Source organism: Aquarana catesbeiana, linkage group LG13 (genome assembly GCF_042186555.1).
Source record: "Aquarana catesbeiana isolate 2022-GZ linkage group LG13, ASM4218655v1, whole genome shotgun sequence".
Classification (NCBI taxonomy): Eukaryota; Metazoa; Chordata; class Amphibia; order Anura; family Ranidae; genus Aquarana; species Aquarana catesbeiana.
The window spans coordinates 88,714,270-88,733,169 of record NC_133336.1 but is presented as its reverse complement, the minus strand read 5'-3'; the positions used below and the strand labels follow the sequence as shown (position 1 = coordinate 88,733,169).

The window sequence follows — 18,900 nt, the reverse complement described above, 5'->3', positions numbered from 1 at the left end:
CGTGGAGGCATTAGCCAGTCAGATCTTCATAGAAGTGTCAGTTTAAGGACGTGAATTTAGTAGGAGATTCTTCTCCAAAAGGAGAAGTGTCCATAAGCTAAGGACTCCAGAAAAAAAAACAGGAGCCTCACAGAGTGGAAGGGGTTAATATGGGGACACTAGGGGCATTTTGCCATTGTTCAATCACCTATAAGTAGCGGCATATAACCCATGGTCTATCAATCAGCCATTTTATTTCAGAGATCAGTCAAAAGAGCCCTGTCCCTGCACCAAAAAAAAAAAAAAGCAACGGCAAGATGCCAGATCCAAAACCAACAGATTTTGCACATTTATATAGTTGCAAGTTCTGAAAAGATTATCCACTTTAATCATTAGTTATATGCAAATTTTTTATATTTTCAATTTGGGAATATTTTGTAGGGATGTGCTCACCCCAACTACTTGTAAATAATTTTATTGTACATTAGAATTTTTTTTAAATATTACAAATCTTTTCATATATTCCAAATCAACATACCATTAGGCTCTGCTGGTGCGGTCATTTGTAATGGTGGCGTGGAGAGGTTTCTATCTGCTTCCTCAGGTGACATTGGTTCTTGTTTAATTACTATAGATGAATCAGGTGTTGCTGTTTCAGAAGGAGCCGGAAGGATGGCTGCAGGTGTAAAAGTGAGGACTGAAGGTGATAGGAGAGATCTGGCTGGGGTCTGGGTAGTAAGAAAAGGTGGAGTCTCCAAATGGAAAGGAAGCACATTTCTGGGCTGGACAATTAGTTCCTGTTGTCCTTGGGCTGTATTGTTCCCTCCCTCCTCTGCATCAATGGTTAAACCAAGGGTTCCTATTCACAAATGAAAAAGAGTAGGGAAATATTATGCTCTTTTATCATCAATAGTTAACTTCACACAGTTTACTTTTCGCCATAATTCTGTACCTTGAAGTCCCTGAAGAATCTGAATTCTCTGTGTTCTTAAAGTACCCATTTCCACTGTAATCTGTAAAAAGAGAACCATTTTAAAAATACTTATGAAATTAACAATATTAAACAGCTTAAACAAGGAATTATCTTCAATTGTTCTGGAATTATAGGAAATTACAAAGTTTGCCAGTTTTCACATACTATAGATATTGTCAAAAGTATTGGGACGCCTGCCTTTACATGAACTTTAATGGCATCCCAGTCTTATCCCCACTACACACGATCGGACATTCCGACAACAAAATCCATGGATTTTTTCTGACGGATGTTGGCTCAAACTTGTCTTGCATACACACGGTCACACAAAGTTGTCGGAAAATCCGATCATTCTGAACGCTGTGACGTAAAACACGTACGTCGGGACTTTAAACGGGGCAGTGGCCAATAGCTTTCATCTCTTTATTTATTCTGAGCATGCATGGCACTTTGTCCGTCGGATTTGTTAACACACGATTGGAATTTCCGACAACGGATTTTGTTGTCGGAAAATTTTATAGCCTGCTCTCAAATTTTGTGTGTCAGAAAATCCGATGGAAAATGTGTGATGGAGCCTACACACGGTCGGAATTTCCGACAACAAGGTCCTATCACACATTTTCCGTCAGAAAATCCGACCGTGTACAGGGCATAAGTCCGTAGGGTTCAATATTGAGTTGGCCCACCCTTTGCAGCTATAACAGCTTCAACTCCTATGGGAAAGGCTGTCCACAAGGTTTAGGAGTGTGTCTATGGGAATGTTTGACCATTCTTCTAGAAGCGTATTTGCGAGGTCAGGCACTGATGTTGGACGAGAAGGCCTGGTTCGCAGTCTCCACTCTAATTCATCCCATGAGTGTTCTATCGGGTTGAGGTCAGGACTCTGTGCAGGCCAGTCAAGTTCTTCCACCCAAACTCTCATCCATGTCTTTACACTGGTCCAAATCATTTGGTGGAGGGGGATTATGGTGTGGGGTTCTTTTACAGGGGTTGGGCTTGGCCCCTTAGTCCCAGTGAAGGGAACTCATGTTCATGTGCGTGTAAAGGCAGGTGTCCCAATACTTTTGAAAATATAGTGTATTCCAGGTGGCAGGCAGCCAATACATCAATGACATTTCAGCTGTTTTAAAAGAAATCCAGAACATCCTCCTAAAACATTTGCTGGATCTCATTCACAGACATATGGGTCTATCTGTAAAACTTTTGTTGGACAAATGTCACAAGCATTCATCAAGGCTGCACAAACTTTCCCCGTATTTTCCATTGTCCTGCATTCATAGATCACATTCCATTCATAGAAGCAATGGTACTGGCTTCTTTGAATGGGGGACCTGGGTGGAAAGGGCAGGCATAGGTGGTGGACAGTGGGGAATAGTTTAATAATATTAATATATTTCTTGTAAAGTAAACTTAGGCTTTAAGTTATGATATGTAAATGAGAACATGTGCAAACAAATACAAAGTAGATGTTATCCCAATTTGACAGCAAAAATGGAAATATCCTTTAAACGTGTGTCTGACACTTTGGAAAAATATGTAGAAAAACACCCACTCAAAGATATAAAGGAGAATTAATCAACCTACTTGCTAAAACGTTTCAATATTGTCCACAACAGACAAATGTTTTACCTGTTGTTTCAGAATCATTAAGCGTTGGACTTCCATATAAGCTGCCTGTAAAGCAGCACGGGCCTGACTAAGGTTGTTATCAACATCCTGGAGAGAATTGTTTAGTTCTTCTTCCTTTAAAGAGATATTTAACAACTGGTCCACTTGGGAGCGCTCTGCAGAAGAAATAAATGACAATATTAATGGAAGAAATGTTCTGCATTTTAACCACTTCAATACCCGGCCATAGTAAAATGACATCCTTGACTTTTAGAGGGGATATCTGAATGATGCCTGCAGCTAGAGGCATCATTCAGATATAATTCTTTGCAGCTGGCGATTCTGTGCACGATAAGAATGATCATAGCGGCAGTTCCACTGCTTGATGGTTTTTATAGGCGACGGATGGGGATGCCCGCCCCCCCGCCACCATCCGATGCTTCTCCGGGCTCTCCCATTCCATCAGAGGCCCAGAGAAAGAATCGGTGAGGACGACAGAGATTTATGGTGACCAGATGGTCACCAGTCATCTCTATGACCGTCGGAGGCCCGGGCACGACGTTATGACGTCACGCCCGGGTACCCAGAAATAAACACAGCCGCGATCACAGCTGTCAGCATGAGATCGGTGATTTTTTTTCCTGATCTCATGCCACATCTCTCCATAAAGAGGACCTGTCACATAGATTCCAATTACAAGGGATGTTTACATTCCTTGTAATAGGAATAAAAGTGATAAAAAAAAAAAAAAAAATGTAAAAAAGTGTAAAAAAAAAAAAAAAAAATGAATAAAAAAAAAATTTAAAACGCCCCTGTCCCCGGTAGCTCGCGCTCATAAGCGAACGCACACGTAAGTCCCGCCCACATATGTAAACACCACTCAAACCACACATGTGAGGTATCGTCGTGTGCTTTAGAGCGTGTGCAACAATTCTAGCACTAGACCTCCTCTGTAACTCTAAACTGGTAACCTGTAAAAAAATGTTTAAGCGTCGCCTATGGAGATTTTGAGATATGGAGAGAGTTTGGCGTCATTCCATGATTGTGCGCAATTTTAAAGCGTGACATGTTAGGTATCTATTTACTTGGCATAACGTCATCTTTCACATTATACAAAAAAATTGGGCTAACTTTACTGTTTTGTTATTTTATTGATTCATGAAACCGTTTTTTTTCCCCCCAAAAAAAGGCGTTTGAAAAATTATTGCGCATATACCGTGTGAGATAAAAAGTTGCAATGACCACCATTTTATTCCCTAGGGTGTCTGGGGGTTCTGAGTAATTTTCTAGCAAAAAAATGATGATTTTTACATGAAGGAGAGAAGTGCCAGAATAGGCCCGGTATTGAAGTGGTTAAAATTCAGTTGCAGTCATAAACCCACAAGGTATACAAAAACAGTAAGAGGAGAAGAATCAACATTTGAGTAGATACAGCACCCAAGGCATATAGAACTAGATTCAGACTTAAGACTGGATAAACAAACATAATAATGAGAATATAGAACTATACAAAGTAATAGTGGCACCAATCAGCTAGATCAGAAGCCCATGCTATATTAGATTCCTTTATCACCAATCACATGCAAATTTTTAAGTCAAGTTTGAATTGGATTGGTTAATGGGGCTGCAAGAAACGTCTTAGTACAGGCTTTTTTTTTATCTTGCAGCTCTGGCTCCCCTTTGTCAGTGAGCAGCTGCTGCAGGGGAGAGAGCACTGACAAAGGCTGGGCCATGGGAACCTATAGATGACGTCATAGCTCTGGGAATTCACAGCTGTTGTCAAGTGCTCCCTTACACATGGGAACGGGAGCTGCAGGATCACATGACTGAACCAGACTAGAAAAAGGTAAGTACACAAATCTGTTTTACACAGAGTATGCAGGATAGGTTGGAGGAGGGAATGTTTTTAGGAAAAGTTAGTGTTAGGCCCCTTTCACACTGAGGTGGCTTTGGTGTGCTCTCAGAAAGTGCAACCAAAACTGCGGGACATAAGAGAACTCTATAGGAAAGCACAGCTAACCCACACCAAACCCACAGGTACATTGCTCTGCACCTGCCTTGTGGACAAACAGCACCAGTGTGAAAGGGGCCATAGAAGTATAACTAAAGGAAACATGTTTTTTTTTTTTGTTTTGTTTTGGATAGTGCAGAGGATTTAGAACACATCCATTTTTATTGCTTTTATTATAATTATAAAGCTGAATTATAAAGCTTGTCTGAGAGTTCAGAAAAAAGGGGGCAGAGAGACGAAGTTTCACTCTGCAGAGCTCAGTGAGGAGAGCGCTGAGAGCTGATTGGAGGAAAGAGACACACTCCCCTTCACACAGGAACAGAGCTGAGGTGGTCAAACAGCTGGAGGTCCCTCCCCGTCACCATTTTTCTCTTGGTGTCAGGAAAAATTGGCAGAAGTGATTCATGCTGATAGAGGAACGAAGCAGCAGACAGAAACGACACTTAGTGCTTTTAACTGAGAGAAGTACACACCATTAAAGGGATATATGCTTTGTTCATATTTCACGTCTGAGGTTTAAAAAAAACTTGAAAAACAAACAAAACATACTGAGGATATTATTTATATGAATGTGTGCCTCTAATAATAGAATAGAGAACAGATTCATTCTAAGAGAGCTCACCTTTTTTCCCTCTAATTTTTCTTCTTTTGGAGTCTCTTTCCAGGTTTGAGGTTTCAGGACCGGAACCATCCTTATAAAAAGAAAAAAAATATTGTATGCATAACCAAACAATTTGTTTGTTTTATAAAGAAATAAAGTGAGTTTTAAAGGCTAAGTTCACCTTTTGCTAGCCTTCACTAAATTCACCACTTGTAACAGTATTACACCAAAAATATGGGTGTAACATTAGAAACAAAAGAGAACTGGGGTGGGACGTTATATGAGGTATGCGCAGCAACAGAATCGCAGTCAATATAAAACACAATGTTTATTGCTAAATAATAATTGCATAACATACCACTATACAAAAAAAAAATACTACAACTATACAAAAACTATACACAAAAGTGTATAGTCACTCACTCAAAAAAAAATTAAAAAAGGTAAATCGTGGTATTGGAGCCTATACATGTCACCTCTGGACATTTCTTTCCTGTGGAGGTTCCTTTTGTACTCCTGATCCACTCCTTGGGTTCCAGTACTTCGGCTCCCATGACAGACGCCTTGAGTGGCACTTTTGTTGCAATCTCACCACTTCATATTTGGCTCATATGCAAGTACCCTAGGGGGAGAAACATTCTCCTCCCTTTGGCCAGTATTCATTTTTGTCAGGCACCCTGGCTAGATTGCTTTATACAATATTACTTTCTATTTTATATATTTGTGTTTTTTTCACAGATATTTAATGCATTTGCCCCTGAATAGTGGAACAAATCCACAAAACACGTAGGGCTTATTGGATGCATCTCATCTTCATTGGATGGTTTAGACCAGTTTTATATATAAATATTTTATCCTTATACTGTTACTGAGGTGGTCCGTATCAGCTAGAATGGCTGCTATATATTTACCCTACAATGTATTATCTTGATGCAGCAATCATATGTTTATTATACAATGTATCATTTATTGTTCTTGCCTGTTTTCTACATATCATGTTTGTTACATGTTGTCATTGACACAAAATTTATGAATCAATTTTCTTACATGTTATGCAATTATTATTTAGCAGTAAACATTGTGTTTTATATTGACTGTGTTTCTGTTGCCGCACATACCTCATATAAAGTCCCACCCCAGTTCTCTTTTGTTTCTACTGAATCAGGGATAGCGACGTATTTACATACATTTCACATAAAGTCCCACCAAGTCCACCCCCTTTTTTTCACATGGGTGTAACATTGTTTAAAAGGTAGAGTTAGCCTCTAAGGATAAAACTCACCAGTGACAAAGCATATTCACTCTTATGTCTGTCTGATCTGGAATTCCTACCAAGCCCTCCTACACCATGCAATAATGCAATGACAAAATAGTACTCTGGGGAAATTGGTGGAACAGCATAAAGCAGTACTAGCAAAATAATCTCTGTGACAGGGACACACTTATGCTGCAATCATTTTTCAGTAGGGCTGAAACAACTAATCGATTAATCGACATCTAATCGATTATGAAATTAATCGATTACTATTTTCATAATTGATTAATCGGACAGTAACATAATGGGGCTACATAAAACTAAAATGTGCCCTTTATAGCACAAAAATAGCAAATAATCGTTACTGTAAATATAACTTTCACAGTTCTACAGTAAAAAAAATGAGCCCCTTACAGTAGTGATTATCTAAAGAGCTAATTTTATTTTTTTTATCCCCATTATGTTACTAAACGTCTTAGACCTGCTTCACACCTATGTGTTTTTTGGTGCTTTTTGCAGAAACGCACTACAGTTCATTTACATGGTTTGCTATGGGACATGTTCACATCTATGCTTTTTTTCAGCCGCTGCATATTTGGAAAGGGTCAAACCGGTGTTTTTTTGGTTCAGTATACTTAAATGGAGAAGCTGCTAAAAAGCATGTAATGCGTTTTTGCAGCAATTTGTGTTTTTAAATTTGCCCAATAACAAATTATCCCAAAAAAATGCAAAAACGCAAATCACAGCAAAATCACGTGTGCAAAAATCAAAACACACAGCAAAAAGCACTGCAGAAACGGATAAAAAGCAAGCTGCATAGGTGTGAACCGAGCCTTATGCTGGCCACACGGTCAATTTTCAGACGAGAATATTCAGACGAAAAATCTTTGTACGTTCACTGAATGAAAAAAAATTATCTCTGAGTCTGGTGATATTTACCAGATTCACCCTTTAATAGTATATACAGTTTATCTCTTCTATTTGTATATACAGTATATCTCTTCTATTTGTATATACAGTATATCTCTTCTAATTGTATATACAGTATATCTCTTCTAATTGTATATACAGTATATCTCCTCTAATAGTATATACAGTATATCTCTTCTAATTGTATATACAGTATCTCTTCTAATTATATATACAGTATATCGCCTCTGTCTTATTCTCAGAGTGGATTAGAGCTTTTGCTCCCTAACCATAAAGTTGGTAATTTATATTTACCACTGCACAGAGATATTTAGGAATAGATTTTTTTTTTAAACTTTACATATTAAACTAAATTATACACCACACTTTTTTTTAAAGGTTATTAACCGAATAATCGATTAATCGAACCAATAATCGGCCAACGAATCGATTATGAAAATAATCGTTAGTTGCAGCCCTATTTTTCAGTGTAACTATTTAGTAGCCTGCTTCACTATAAGAGAATCAACTACACAGGAAAAAAAAAAAAAAAAAAAGTTACAGGGACTGCCATTATGATTTCAGGAATCAACTATATCAGAATATACAAATAATAGGGGTTCAGCATTTTACTTCAAGTTGAGAGACTTTGATGTTAAAGTATAACTAAAGGCAAAACTTTTTTTATATTTTGAATAGAGTGAAGAGGGATTAAAACGCTTGTCAGTTTTTATTGCTGTGTCCCTGTTAGGGAGATTCACCATCTCTATTTTTCCTGTTTACAATTATCATTGAAGGTGAAAGTAAAAGAAAATCCCAAATTTTAGGATGTACCCACAAAAGTAACAGAGGGGAAATCTCCCAAGGGATTCCCTTAAATTGCAGGGATTTTCGCTCACTTCCTGTTTGGAACAGGAAGTGAGGGGAAATCTCTCCAATCTTCGTACTCTAGCCAAAATGAAAAAAAAGAAAAGTAGGGTTGCACCGATACAAAGTACTTGCACATGTACTCATACTTGTGCAAATGCTCCCGATGACAAAAACCTTTGGGTGCGATTTGAGCCAATACAAAATGAATGGGCTCAAATCACGCAGCAAAAGAATGGCAGGGGATTTGAACAGGAATGCAGTGCGATCTGTGTCCAAATCGCATGTGGTTCCCCCAACGCTTCTGTGTGATCCCAGTATAGAAAGGGAAGTGCCATCTAAGAAGTGCAGCAGGAGGGCAAACCAACAGTTTATTAAAAAATGTTATCACAACTCACATGTTAAAAGTACATAATGCATGTCAAATCCAAAACTGTGGCCGCTTGTGGTGGTTACAGGGCTGGAGGAGATGTAAAGGCATTCCGATCCCAAGCTGAAATCACTTCCCTACAGGGGTCCTGGTACCTCCCACATCTCCTCCAGCCCTAAGAGCACCGCAAGTGGCTGCAGTTTTGGATTTGACATGCAAGATATATTATGTACTTTTAACATGTGAGTTGTGATAGCATTTTTTAATAAGCTGTTTTTTTGCCCATTCCTGCACTTTTTCTGCACTTCTTCTGTCCCTTCTTAGATGGCACTTCCCTGTTTTTTTATACTGGGATCACACAGGAGCAGTGGGGAAAACCGCTTGCGATTCGGACAGGAATCGCCCCTCATTCCTATTCAAATCGCATGCAATTCTTTGCAGTGCGATTTGAGCCCATTCATTTTTGTATGGGCATAAATTGCACCGCAAAAGGTATCGGTGAGTATTTGACGGAAAGTATCAGTGCTTGTACTCGCCAGTGAAAAAAAAAGTACTGGTGCAACCCTAAAAAAAGTTTTGCCTATAGTTCTACTTTAAGGAGACTAACATACAGGGATATACAAGGTAATACTGACATATAATCACACATATAGATTAGACTTGATGGACTTGTGTCTTTTTTCAACCTCACCTACTATGTAGCTATGTAACATAACATTTGTAATCTTACCGTATATTAGTAATGTGGAAAGTTTTCTAAGGAGATCAAGGGTAGTTACCCAACAGCTTATCAAACGTCTTTACACCGCCTTGGTGAGCATTTACTTACATATTTCTTCCCATTAGCAGCATTATATTTGTTGTGCAGGCGTTGTGACAAAATGACCAACCTGGCAGAATGTACAATCCGCGTCACTTCCTGTGATGTGGAATCAGCTGTAGCTCCAAACAGCGCACACTGCGCATGCGTCATACATCCCTTTAGTGGCTGACATCGGTGCACAAAGGAGTTTGCCTGACAAAATGCTCAACTGACTACTGTGCACGGCACAAATCAACTAACACTTATGACATTTATGTTGCTAAGAATCTAGTCATCTACTCTGCCAAGCAAAGAAAGTAACAACGCATGCGAGAACTGTACAGAATGGTTGTCTGCATATCACATTCACAAACAATGAATTTATATATAGATTTCACAAATTTTCATGTCAAATATCTATAAAATCATTGTTGTTTGTGAATGTGATATGCAGACAATCATTCCGTACAGTTCACGCATACACAGTTACTTTCTTTGCTTGGCAGAGTAGATGACTAGATACTTAGCAACGTAAATGTCATAAGTGTTAGTTGATTTGTGCCGTGCGTATGCACAGCAGTTGGTCGAGCATTTTGTCAGGCAAATTCCTCTGTGTACCGATGCCAGCCACTGAAGGGATGTATGACGCGTTGCGCCTGCATAGTGCGGGCAATTTGGAGATACAGCTGATTCCACGTCACAGGAAGTGACGCAGGTCGCACAATCTGTCAGGTTGGTCATTCTGTCAGAACACCAGCACAAGATAAACAAATACAAACTAAATAAATACACAAATACTCTGATAAAAATAATCTTACCCTGGTGGCTCTTCTTTTCTTTCCAACTCCCTGGTTGTCATTCTGCTCTGTGCTGGATGCACAACTATCAGTACCTCCATCCACATGACCGCTGACGGTGGTAACCACATTTACACAAGAGCTCTGGAACATGCTCAGGCTGTCTGATGGGGCACAGGTTTCCTCATTTCCGCTCTGACTTTGTGATGTTTCATACAATCTTATGTTAGAAACGCTGCTACTGGCTGTAGCAGGAAGTTCTTCAGGAAAATTGCTGCCAATTTTCCTGTGACTGGCAGGTGAAGTTAATGTTGAAGCTGCCTTTGGTCCAGATGTTGCAGATGTTACCTGGTGTTTTCGAATGATTTGCTCGCCACTTGTGTCAGAATGATTAAATATATTGTATAAAAAGCCCCTTTCCACAGCTACGCTGCTTTCCGAGAGACTCCTTTTCCTCACTGACCCAAGTGCGTTTGCAGCGATACTGTCCAAGTGATAGCTTTCAATCCCCAAATCCGACTCCTCATCAAAGTCAAGACCATCTTGTTCACTTTGAACCTGTGCTACCATTTCTATACCAAACCTTTAATGAGAAGGAGGTAAATGAAAGTTTTAATTGATAAAAAAAAAAAAATGTATGTTTTTTCATTTTATTTAATAATTTAAAGGGACTTACGTCACCAAACAGAACAGATACATACTGACTTTAGAGAAGTGACAAATGAACAGATTGAGATTCACTGCCCCAGAACTACAGACATGAGCCAATGGATGGCTGCTTCCATTACAGCCTAATTCTAGCAGGTTACCTTACCAATAAAACAGATTTCTGCCAGATTGCCACTGGCTCCTGCTGCTGTCATACACAGCCAGTGAGGAGGGAGCAGGGGGTGGGGCTTATCCCTATTCTGTGTGTCAATGTACAGGGAGCGGTGGCAGAAAGGGGTTAAAGTGGTATTAAACCCAAAAATATTATAAATATTATATACAATATATATATATATATATATATATATATATATATATATATATATATATATATATATATATATATAAATATATATTTATATATTTACTAATCATTAAATGTGGTGGCTGAATTAGTTTTCTTTTTACTCCCCTCTCCTTTCACCTGGTGATCTGGCCAGTAACACACCTCCTGTACTAGAGTGCCTCCACTCTGGATGAATGAGCACAGGGGGCACTAGCATTGTCCGTCTGAGGGGAGATTGAAACCAAACTCCAGCTTGCACTTTGTAATCATTAAAAGCAGATCATTATAAGCACCCCTGTCAGTGCTAAATGGTTTGTCTCATCCCTGTAAACTGCTACATCTGCAAGAGAGGTTGTTTTTTGAAAAAGAACAGACTAACTGGCTGGATCACTGGATAAAAAAGAAACCTAAAAAATAAAATTAATGCAACCATCACATATACGAACTGTTAAGTTGCAACATAATAATTGTTTGCTTCTGGGTTTAATACTGCTTTAATGTGTTCTTTAAAATTGATGTGAGGACAATGGGTCACCAAAATACTGTACTTCTATTCTGGATTATTGATTTTGGGCTGTTTCCCCCCCCCCCATTACATTCAAATCTCTGTCATCTGTTTATAACGGACTTGCAGTTACATGCCCTCTTAGTAGAAATAAAAACCTGACAGGCTTTAACTGACCTGACCCACTTTACCCAAAACTAAATAAAAAGATTACAGCAATTGAAAAGCTCTTATTCTATGCAAATGCAACATCATAAAGACAAACCTTGGCAAACCTTTGCCTTGCTCTTGTCTCTTCTTTGTCACTTGTTGCATAACCTGCTCCCAGTTAATATTCCTTCTCGATACATTCAGAATCTGACGAAGGGTTGGTTTGAGTCCTGAATCCTTGTCACCATCGCTCTTACGATGACCACTTTTGTTCCTAATGCGACGTGCGCTGTTGAGGTTTGGCTCCGGAAGATGTGTTCCAGGTTTGCTTCTCGAACCAATATGCCTAGTTAGATCTCTCTGGAGGGAAACAGGGAGTCCAAGCTTGCACAGTTCTGGTAATATTGGATTAGAAGGATGGGCAGCACTTTTCTGAAGTTCAAGATCAGGAACATTTTCAAAATTTTCACAGTCATTAACGTCTTGAGATTGAAGAGAATTACTACTATCGCCACTATCATGAGACTCATTGGTCAGGGAACTTTTCTCAGTAGATTTTGCAATAAATAGACCAGAATTGTCAGAATTGGTGGCGATTTGCTCCAAATATTTTGTGCTATCTTCTGCCTTGGGAGAGATAATTTTATCAGAGCTATCACTAGGCAACTCCACTACAGTTTCTGTTTTAGGTGCATTACTGAAGAAATCATCATCACTAAAGTCTTCTAAGATCTCATCAGAAGAAACGCCATTTTGAAAAAGGTAATTTTTTGCCTCAGTTCTGCCAGTCTTTGGATCACTAGGTTCCCTACTCAAAGATTGGTTGTAACAGCTCTGCATGACCTGGCTATTATGCAGCATCTCTTTTGCTTTGTGTAACACCTCACTAAGGGTTTCCTCTGGCTCCTTTTTGCCATTCTTTTGTGCCTCCTCGCTGTTCTTTGTGCTCTTAGCTGCACTGTGAAATTTGGAAATACTATTGGATCTAATTGTTTCTAAATTGAGAGCATTTAGCCGACTTTGTCTCTCAACAAAAGGTGGAAATGACAATTTTACACCTTTTAAAGGATTCTTTTGATCCTTTTTCAAAGCGAAAGCTTTATTATCTGGGATGTTGTGAAGTGGGGATTTTAAAGAAGGCATACGAGAGCTTCTCAGCTCTGTTAAGTCACTTTTCTTGCCGATAGATTGCTCGGCTTGCATATTTTCTGCCACCTTCTGTTTAGCTAAATTTTCACTTTGGTCTGCTTGTAGTTCTCCATGCTTTGTCTCCTCTGAGGAAGGTGTGACATTTTTGTCAGCAACTGGTGGAACATTTTGATCTGAGGCCTTCTGTGATGGATATGGAGACCACCTGTGCTGTTTGTCTTTTGAAAGGCTGTTCTTCTCAGAAGGAAGTGTAGGTTTTGTTTTGGATGATGATGATGATGATGAATCTGAGCTTTCAGATATTCTGAAGTCTATAAAGTTTTCTATGTGGTTATCGCTAGTAAAATCGTCTGTCTTGTTTGAAAAGTTTTTATCTAAATTTGCACAAACAGTTGTGCTGCTGGTAACTTTTTCAGCATTTTTCCACTTGAATCTTTCATTGGAAAAATTATTTGATGTGTTACTTTTAATTGACCACCCAGAATTCTGGTCCAGAGCAGTATCACAGTGTCTTTGTGGCCAATTTCTCCCTTGTGGAAAAGTTTCAACATTGCTACCGAAGTTCCACTGGTTATTATTGTAAGAATAAGGTGGCAAGTTTCCACCACAGTTTCTAGAATGCTGGTTGGGAAAATTTCCTTTTCCCTCTGGTTGCCAGTGAAAACCTCTGCCTGTGCCTCTTTGGTGCCAACTAGTTGCCCCCCCTGTGGTCAAATGCCATGAGTCTTCTACTCTGACATGGACCAACTGTCGAGTGGTCTGACTGCCCATATGCCATCCAGCTCGCCCCCTTGGACCAGGGAGATGTCGATTAGAATTGAGGCTTAATGCAGAATGCAGAAAATTTTGTCTAGGGTTGCTGAAGCTCTCCTTTTGCAATTGCCAGCTCCTTTCCGGCAAATCTTTCTGCCAGTCTTGCTGATTTATAACTGGATGTGATAGGCGTTCGTCTTTTCTCTGATATTCTTGGTCTTTGGAGATACTGCAGGTATCATCTGGCCTAAAAGAAAACGAAATAATGAATATAATCGACCATGACTAACCAAGCTTCATTTTCTAATGACATTAAATACAATAAGATATAGCTCAGCAATATGCCTCTCAAAATTTGTTTACTGGATGACACAGTTGACCTCTGGAGAACTAGCCCTATATGTAAAAATGTGCTTGCACAGCAAAAAGTTGTGCAAATGTGACTCAAAAAAGAAAAAAAAAAAAAGTTAGTATAAAAATTGCAATGCTACTTTTTTGTACAAAAAAAAAAAATGTGCAGAGTGTTACATATAGTTACACAGTAGGTGAGGTTGAAAAAAGACACAAGTCCATCAAGTCCAACCTATGTGTGTGATTATGTGTCAGTATTAAATTGTATATCCCTGTATGTTGCAGTCATTCAGGTGATTATCTAATAGTTTCTTGAAGCTATCAATGCTCCCCGCTGAGACCACCGCCTGTGGAAGGGAATTCCACATCCTTGCCGCTCTTAAAGGAAAGAACCCTCTACGTAGTTTAAGGTTAAACCTCTTTTCTTCTAATTGTAATGAGTGGCCACGAGTCTTATTAAACTCTCTTCTGCGAAAAAGTTTTATCCCTATTGTGGGGTCACCAGTACAGTATTTGTAAATTGAAATCATATCCCCTCTCAAGCGTCTCTTCTCCAGAGAAAATAAGTTCAGTACTCGCAACCTTTCCTCATAATTAAGATCCTCCAGACCCTTTATTAGCTTTGTTGCCCTTCTTTGTACTCGCTCCATTTCCAGTACATCCTTCCTGAGGACTGGTGCCCAGAACTGGACAGCATACTCCAGGTGCGGCCGGACCAGAGCCTTGTAGAGTGGGAGAATTATCGTTTTATCTCTTGCGTTGATCCCCCTTTTAATGCATGCCAATATTCTGTTTGTTTTGTTAGCAGCAGCTTGGCATTGCATGCCATTGCTGAGCCTATCATCTACTAGGACCCCCAGGTCCTTTTCCATCCAAGATTCCCCCAGAGGTTCTCCCCCCAGTGTATAGATTGCATTCATATTTTTGCCACCCAAATGCATTATTTTACATTTTTCTACATTGAACCTCATTTGCCATGTAGGATTGGTCCCAGCACAGAACCCTGGGGAACCCCACTACCCACCCCTGACCATTCTGAGTACTCCCCATTTATCACCACCCTCTGAACTCGCCCTTGTAGCCATTTTTAATCCATGTACTCACCCCCCTATGGTTCATGCCAACGGACCTCATTTTGTACAGTAAACGTTTATGGGGAACTGTGTCAAATGCTTTTGCAAAATCCAGATACACCACGTCTACGGGCCTTCCTTTATCTAGATGGCAACTCACCTCCTCATAGAAGGTTAATAGATTGGTTTGGCAAGAACGATTCTTCATGAATCCATGCTGATTACTGCTAATGATACCATTCTTATTACTAAAATCTTGTAAATAGTCCCTTATCATCCCCTCCAAGAGTTTACATACTATTGATGTTAGGCTAACTGGTCTGTAATTCCCAGGGATGTATTTTGGGCCCTTTTTAAATATTGGTGCTACATTGGCTTTTCTCCAATCAGCTGGTACCATTCCAGTCAGTAGACTGTCTGTAAAAATTAGGAACAACAGTCTGGCAATCACTTGACTGAGTTCCCTAAGTACCCTCGGATGCAAGCCATCTGGTCCCGGTGATTTATTAATGTTAAGTTTCTCAAGTCTAATTTTAATTCTGTCCTCTGTTAACCATGGAGGTGCTTCCTGTGTTGTGTCATGAGGCTAAACACTGCAGTTTTGGTTACTGAAGCCCCCCGATTCACTCGTGAAGACTGAGGAGAAGAATAAATTCAATACCTTCGCCATCTCCCCATCCTTTGTAACCAGATGTCCTTCCTCATTCTTTATGGGGCCAATATGGTCTGTCCTCCCTTTTTTACTGTTTACATACTTAAAGAATTTCTTGGGATTTTTTTTTTTGCTCTCCTCCGCTATGTGTCTTTCATGTTCTATCTTAGCCGTCCTAATTGCACCCTTACATTTCTTGTTGCATTCTTTATAAAGTCTGAATGCTGAGGATGATCCCTCAACCTTGTATTTTTTGAAGGCCTTCTCCTTTGCTTTTATATGCATTTTTACATTGGAGTTAAGCCATCCAGGATTTTTGTTCGCTCTTTTAAATTTATTACCCAATGGGATACATTGCCTAATGCCCTTATTTAATATGCTCTTAAAGCAAACCCATCTCTCCTCCGTATTCTTTGTTCCTAATATTTTATCCCAATTTATGCCTTTTAGCAAGGTTTGTAGTTTAGGGAAGTTGGCTCTTTTGAAATTCAGTGTCTTTGTGTTCCCTTTATGTTTCCTATTTGTGTGATTTATACTGAAACTAATTGACCTGCGATCGCTGTTACCTAAATTGCCCCGTATTTCCACATCCGTGATCAGGTCTGTATTGTTGGTAATTTCTCTTCCTCCCTCAAGTTAGGGGGCCTATAGCATACTCCCAGTATTATTTTCCCCTTAGCTTCATCCCTTTGGAGCTCTACCCATAAGGATTCCACCTCCTCTCTAGCTCCCTCAGTGATGTCATCTCTCACATTCGCTTGTACATTATTCTTGATATATAGGCATACCTCTCCCCCTTTTTTACCCTCTCTATCCTTGCGATATAGGGTATACCCTTGAATGTTTGCCAGCCAATCATGAGAGCTGTTGAACCAGGTCTCTGAAATTCCCACAAAATCCAAATCCTCCTTGTACAACAGTATCTCTAGTTCACCCATCTTGTCCGCCATGCTCCTGGCATTGGTGAACATGCCACATAGTTTAGACCGGTCACATATTGTCCTCGTATTGGGTGTTTCGAGATTGCAACTAGGACTTGCTACTATACTCACCTTGTGTTTTTGTGCTTTGGTTAACCTACCACTAATGCCCCCAATACTACCCTCTGGAATATCTTCCGCGCTGGCTATCTCTGTCTCTGGACCCTCACCCCCATCGCCTAGTTTAAAAACCCCTCTAACTTTTTGGCCATCTTCATTCCCAGCAGATCTGCACCCTCCTCATTTAAGTGCAGTCCGTCCCTTCTATAGTACCGGTTACCGACTGAGAAGTCGGCCCAGTCCTCCAGGAACCCAAACCCCTCCTTACTACACCAGCTTTTCAGCCACTTGTTTACTTCCCTAATCTCCCTCTGCCTTTCTGGTGTGGCTCGATGTACCGCTAGTATTCCTGAGAATACTACCCTGGAGGTCCTTTTCCTCAATTTAGCTCCTAAGTCCCTAAAATTGTTCTTTAGGACACTCCATCTGCCTCTGACTTTGTCATTGGTGCCAACGTGCACCATGACAGCCGGGTCTTCTCCAGCCCCTCCCAGTAATCTGTCCACAAGATCCGTGATGTGCCGAACCCGAGCGCCCGGTAGACAACATACTGTTCGGCGCTTCAGGTCTTGGTTACAGATTGCCCTCTCTGTCTTTCTAAGAATTGAGTCCCCTACCACCAGAATCTGTCTTTCCTTTCCCTTTGCTGCCCCCCCACTCTCACTGGAGGAGTTCTTCCCCCGGCAGCTAGGAGAGTCCCTCAGCTCCAGCAGTGCTGGTCCCTGACTGGTTTCACCAATGTCACTCAATGGAGCGTACTTATTGGGATGCTCCAGTCCTGGATCGGCCTCCCTGGCACTTCCCCCTCTACCCCTCCTGACTGTCACCCATCTTCTCTTTGCTAGTGCCTGCACCTCTTTGTCTCCACCCGCCTCTGTGCTGGCCCCAGCCGGCACCTGCCGTGTACGTTCCTGGCTCTCCTTTAGTATGGAGGGACTTCTCAGTGCTGACAGTTGCTTCCCCAGATTCAGAACCTGGGTTTCCAGGGAAACAATGGGCTTACATTTTGCACAGCAGTATTCGCCCTCGATCGGATGATCAAGGAACGCATACATGCAGCAAGATGTACAAAGAGTTGCCTCTCCACACCCGCCGGGCATCGTATCTATTAAATTTAGTGAGGATTTGGGGATTTTACCCTGTCCAAATTACCTAACAGCTAGCTTCCTGGCACTAATACTCAAGACAATACACAGGTATACAACAAGACAATACCCAGGTACTCACAGAGCTACGTGCAATCGCAGAACAGTGTGCACTCGCAATACTCAAGTATACAGTACACAATACACAAGTACTAACGATCCACACACACTACTCAGAAAACGCTAAAGGTACTCACACTACACAGGTACTATGACCCCTGTTTATAACCTCCTGTTTTAAACTCTGTTTTTTAACTCACCACTTAGACCAGTTCCACTTGGACTAAGTTCCACAGCCTCACACTGAGCAGGCTCAGAATGAGTCCTACACACACCTGTGGCACCTGTGAGCAATTAACCACCCCCCTTAATTAATAGCCTGAAGGAACCAGAGAAAAAAAAAAAAAAAAAGCTATTTAAAAAGTGTTGAATAAGCATTTAAAAGATATTGGGTGGAATGCATAATGGGTGTTTTTTTCACAGATAAGTACGTGAATCAGTTGGAGTCTGGCACTTAGGTGAGAGCGTCCATACTGGTCAATCCTTTCTTAGTTCGCTCTCTCCCCAGCCACTGTGCTTATCTCACTGACAGACACATGGCAAATAAGTTTTTAGTAGGGTTGCACCGATAGCGATAATGAGCATTTCCACGAGTACTTGTACTCGTGGAAATGCTCTGATGCTTAATCCGATACTTGATGTACAGGGTCAGGCGTCCGCAGCATAGTAGGGGGGGAGTTTGTGGGGAGCAGCCTCACAGATGATCGGTGCGGCGGTGGGGGCAGTTACAAGCACCAATCTCCCTGTATAGTTTTCAATAAAGCAGCTAAAAGCCTCTTCTCCTCCCCTCCCTCCCACAGCTGTCAGCTGCTTTATTGAAAGTTATCCCCGGGTCCTCTGTGTGCTCCTCCGGCTC

General features: G+C 40.6%; 1 protein-coding gene across 2 annotated transcripts in view; it reads right to left on the bottom strand.

Annotated features, from left to right (window-relative positions):
• The window catches only part of ZNF106 (zinc finger protein 106), a 97,354-nt gene that overhangs the window by 31,966 nt on the left and 46,488 nt on the right, over positions 1-18,900 (bottom strand). For both annotated transcript variants that reach the window (XM_073610521.1, XM_073610522.1), the window contains 6 exons: positions 11,937-13,970; positions 10,194-10,755; positions 5,194-5,263; positions 2,582-2,736; positions 932-992; positions 518-838 (listed from right to left, as the gene is read on the bottom strand). In XM_073610521.1, coding sequence (XP_073466622.1) covers positions 518-838; positions 932-992; positions 2,582-2,736; positions 5,194-5,263; positions 10,194-10,755; positions 11,937-13,970 — 3,203 coding nt within the window. The remainder of the gene's footprint in view (positions 1-517; positions 839-931; positions 993-2,581; positions 2,737-5,193; positions 5,264-10,193; positions 10,756-11,936; positions 13,971-18,900) is intronic.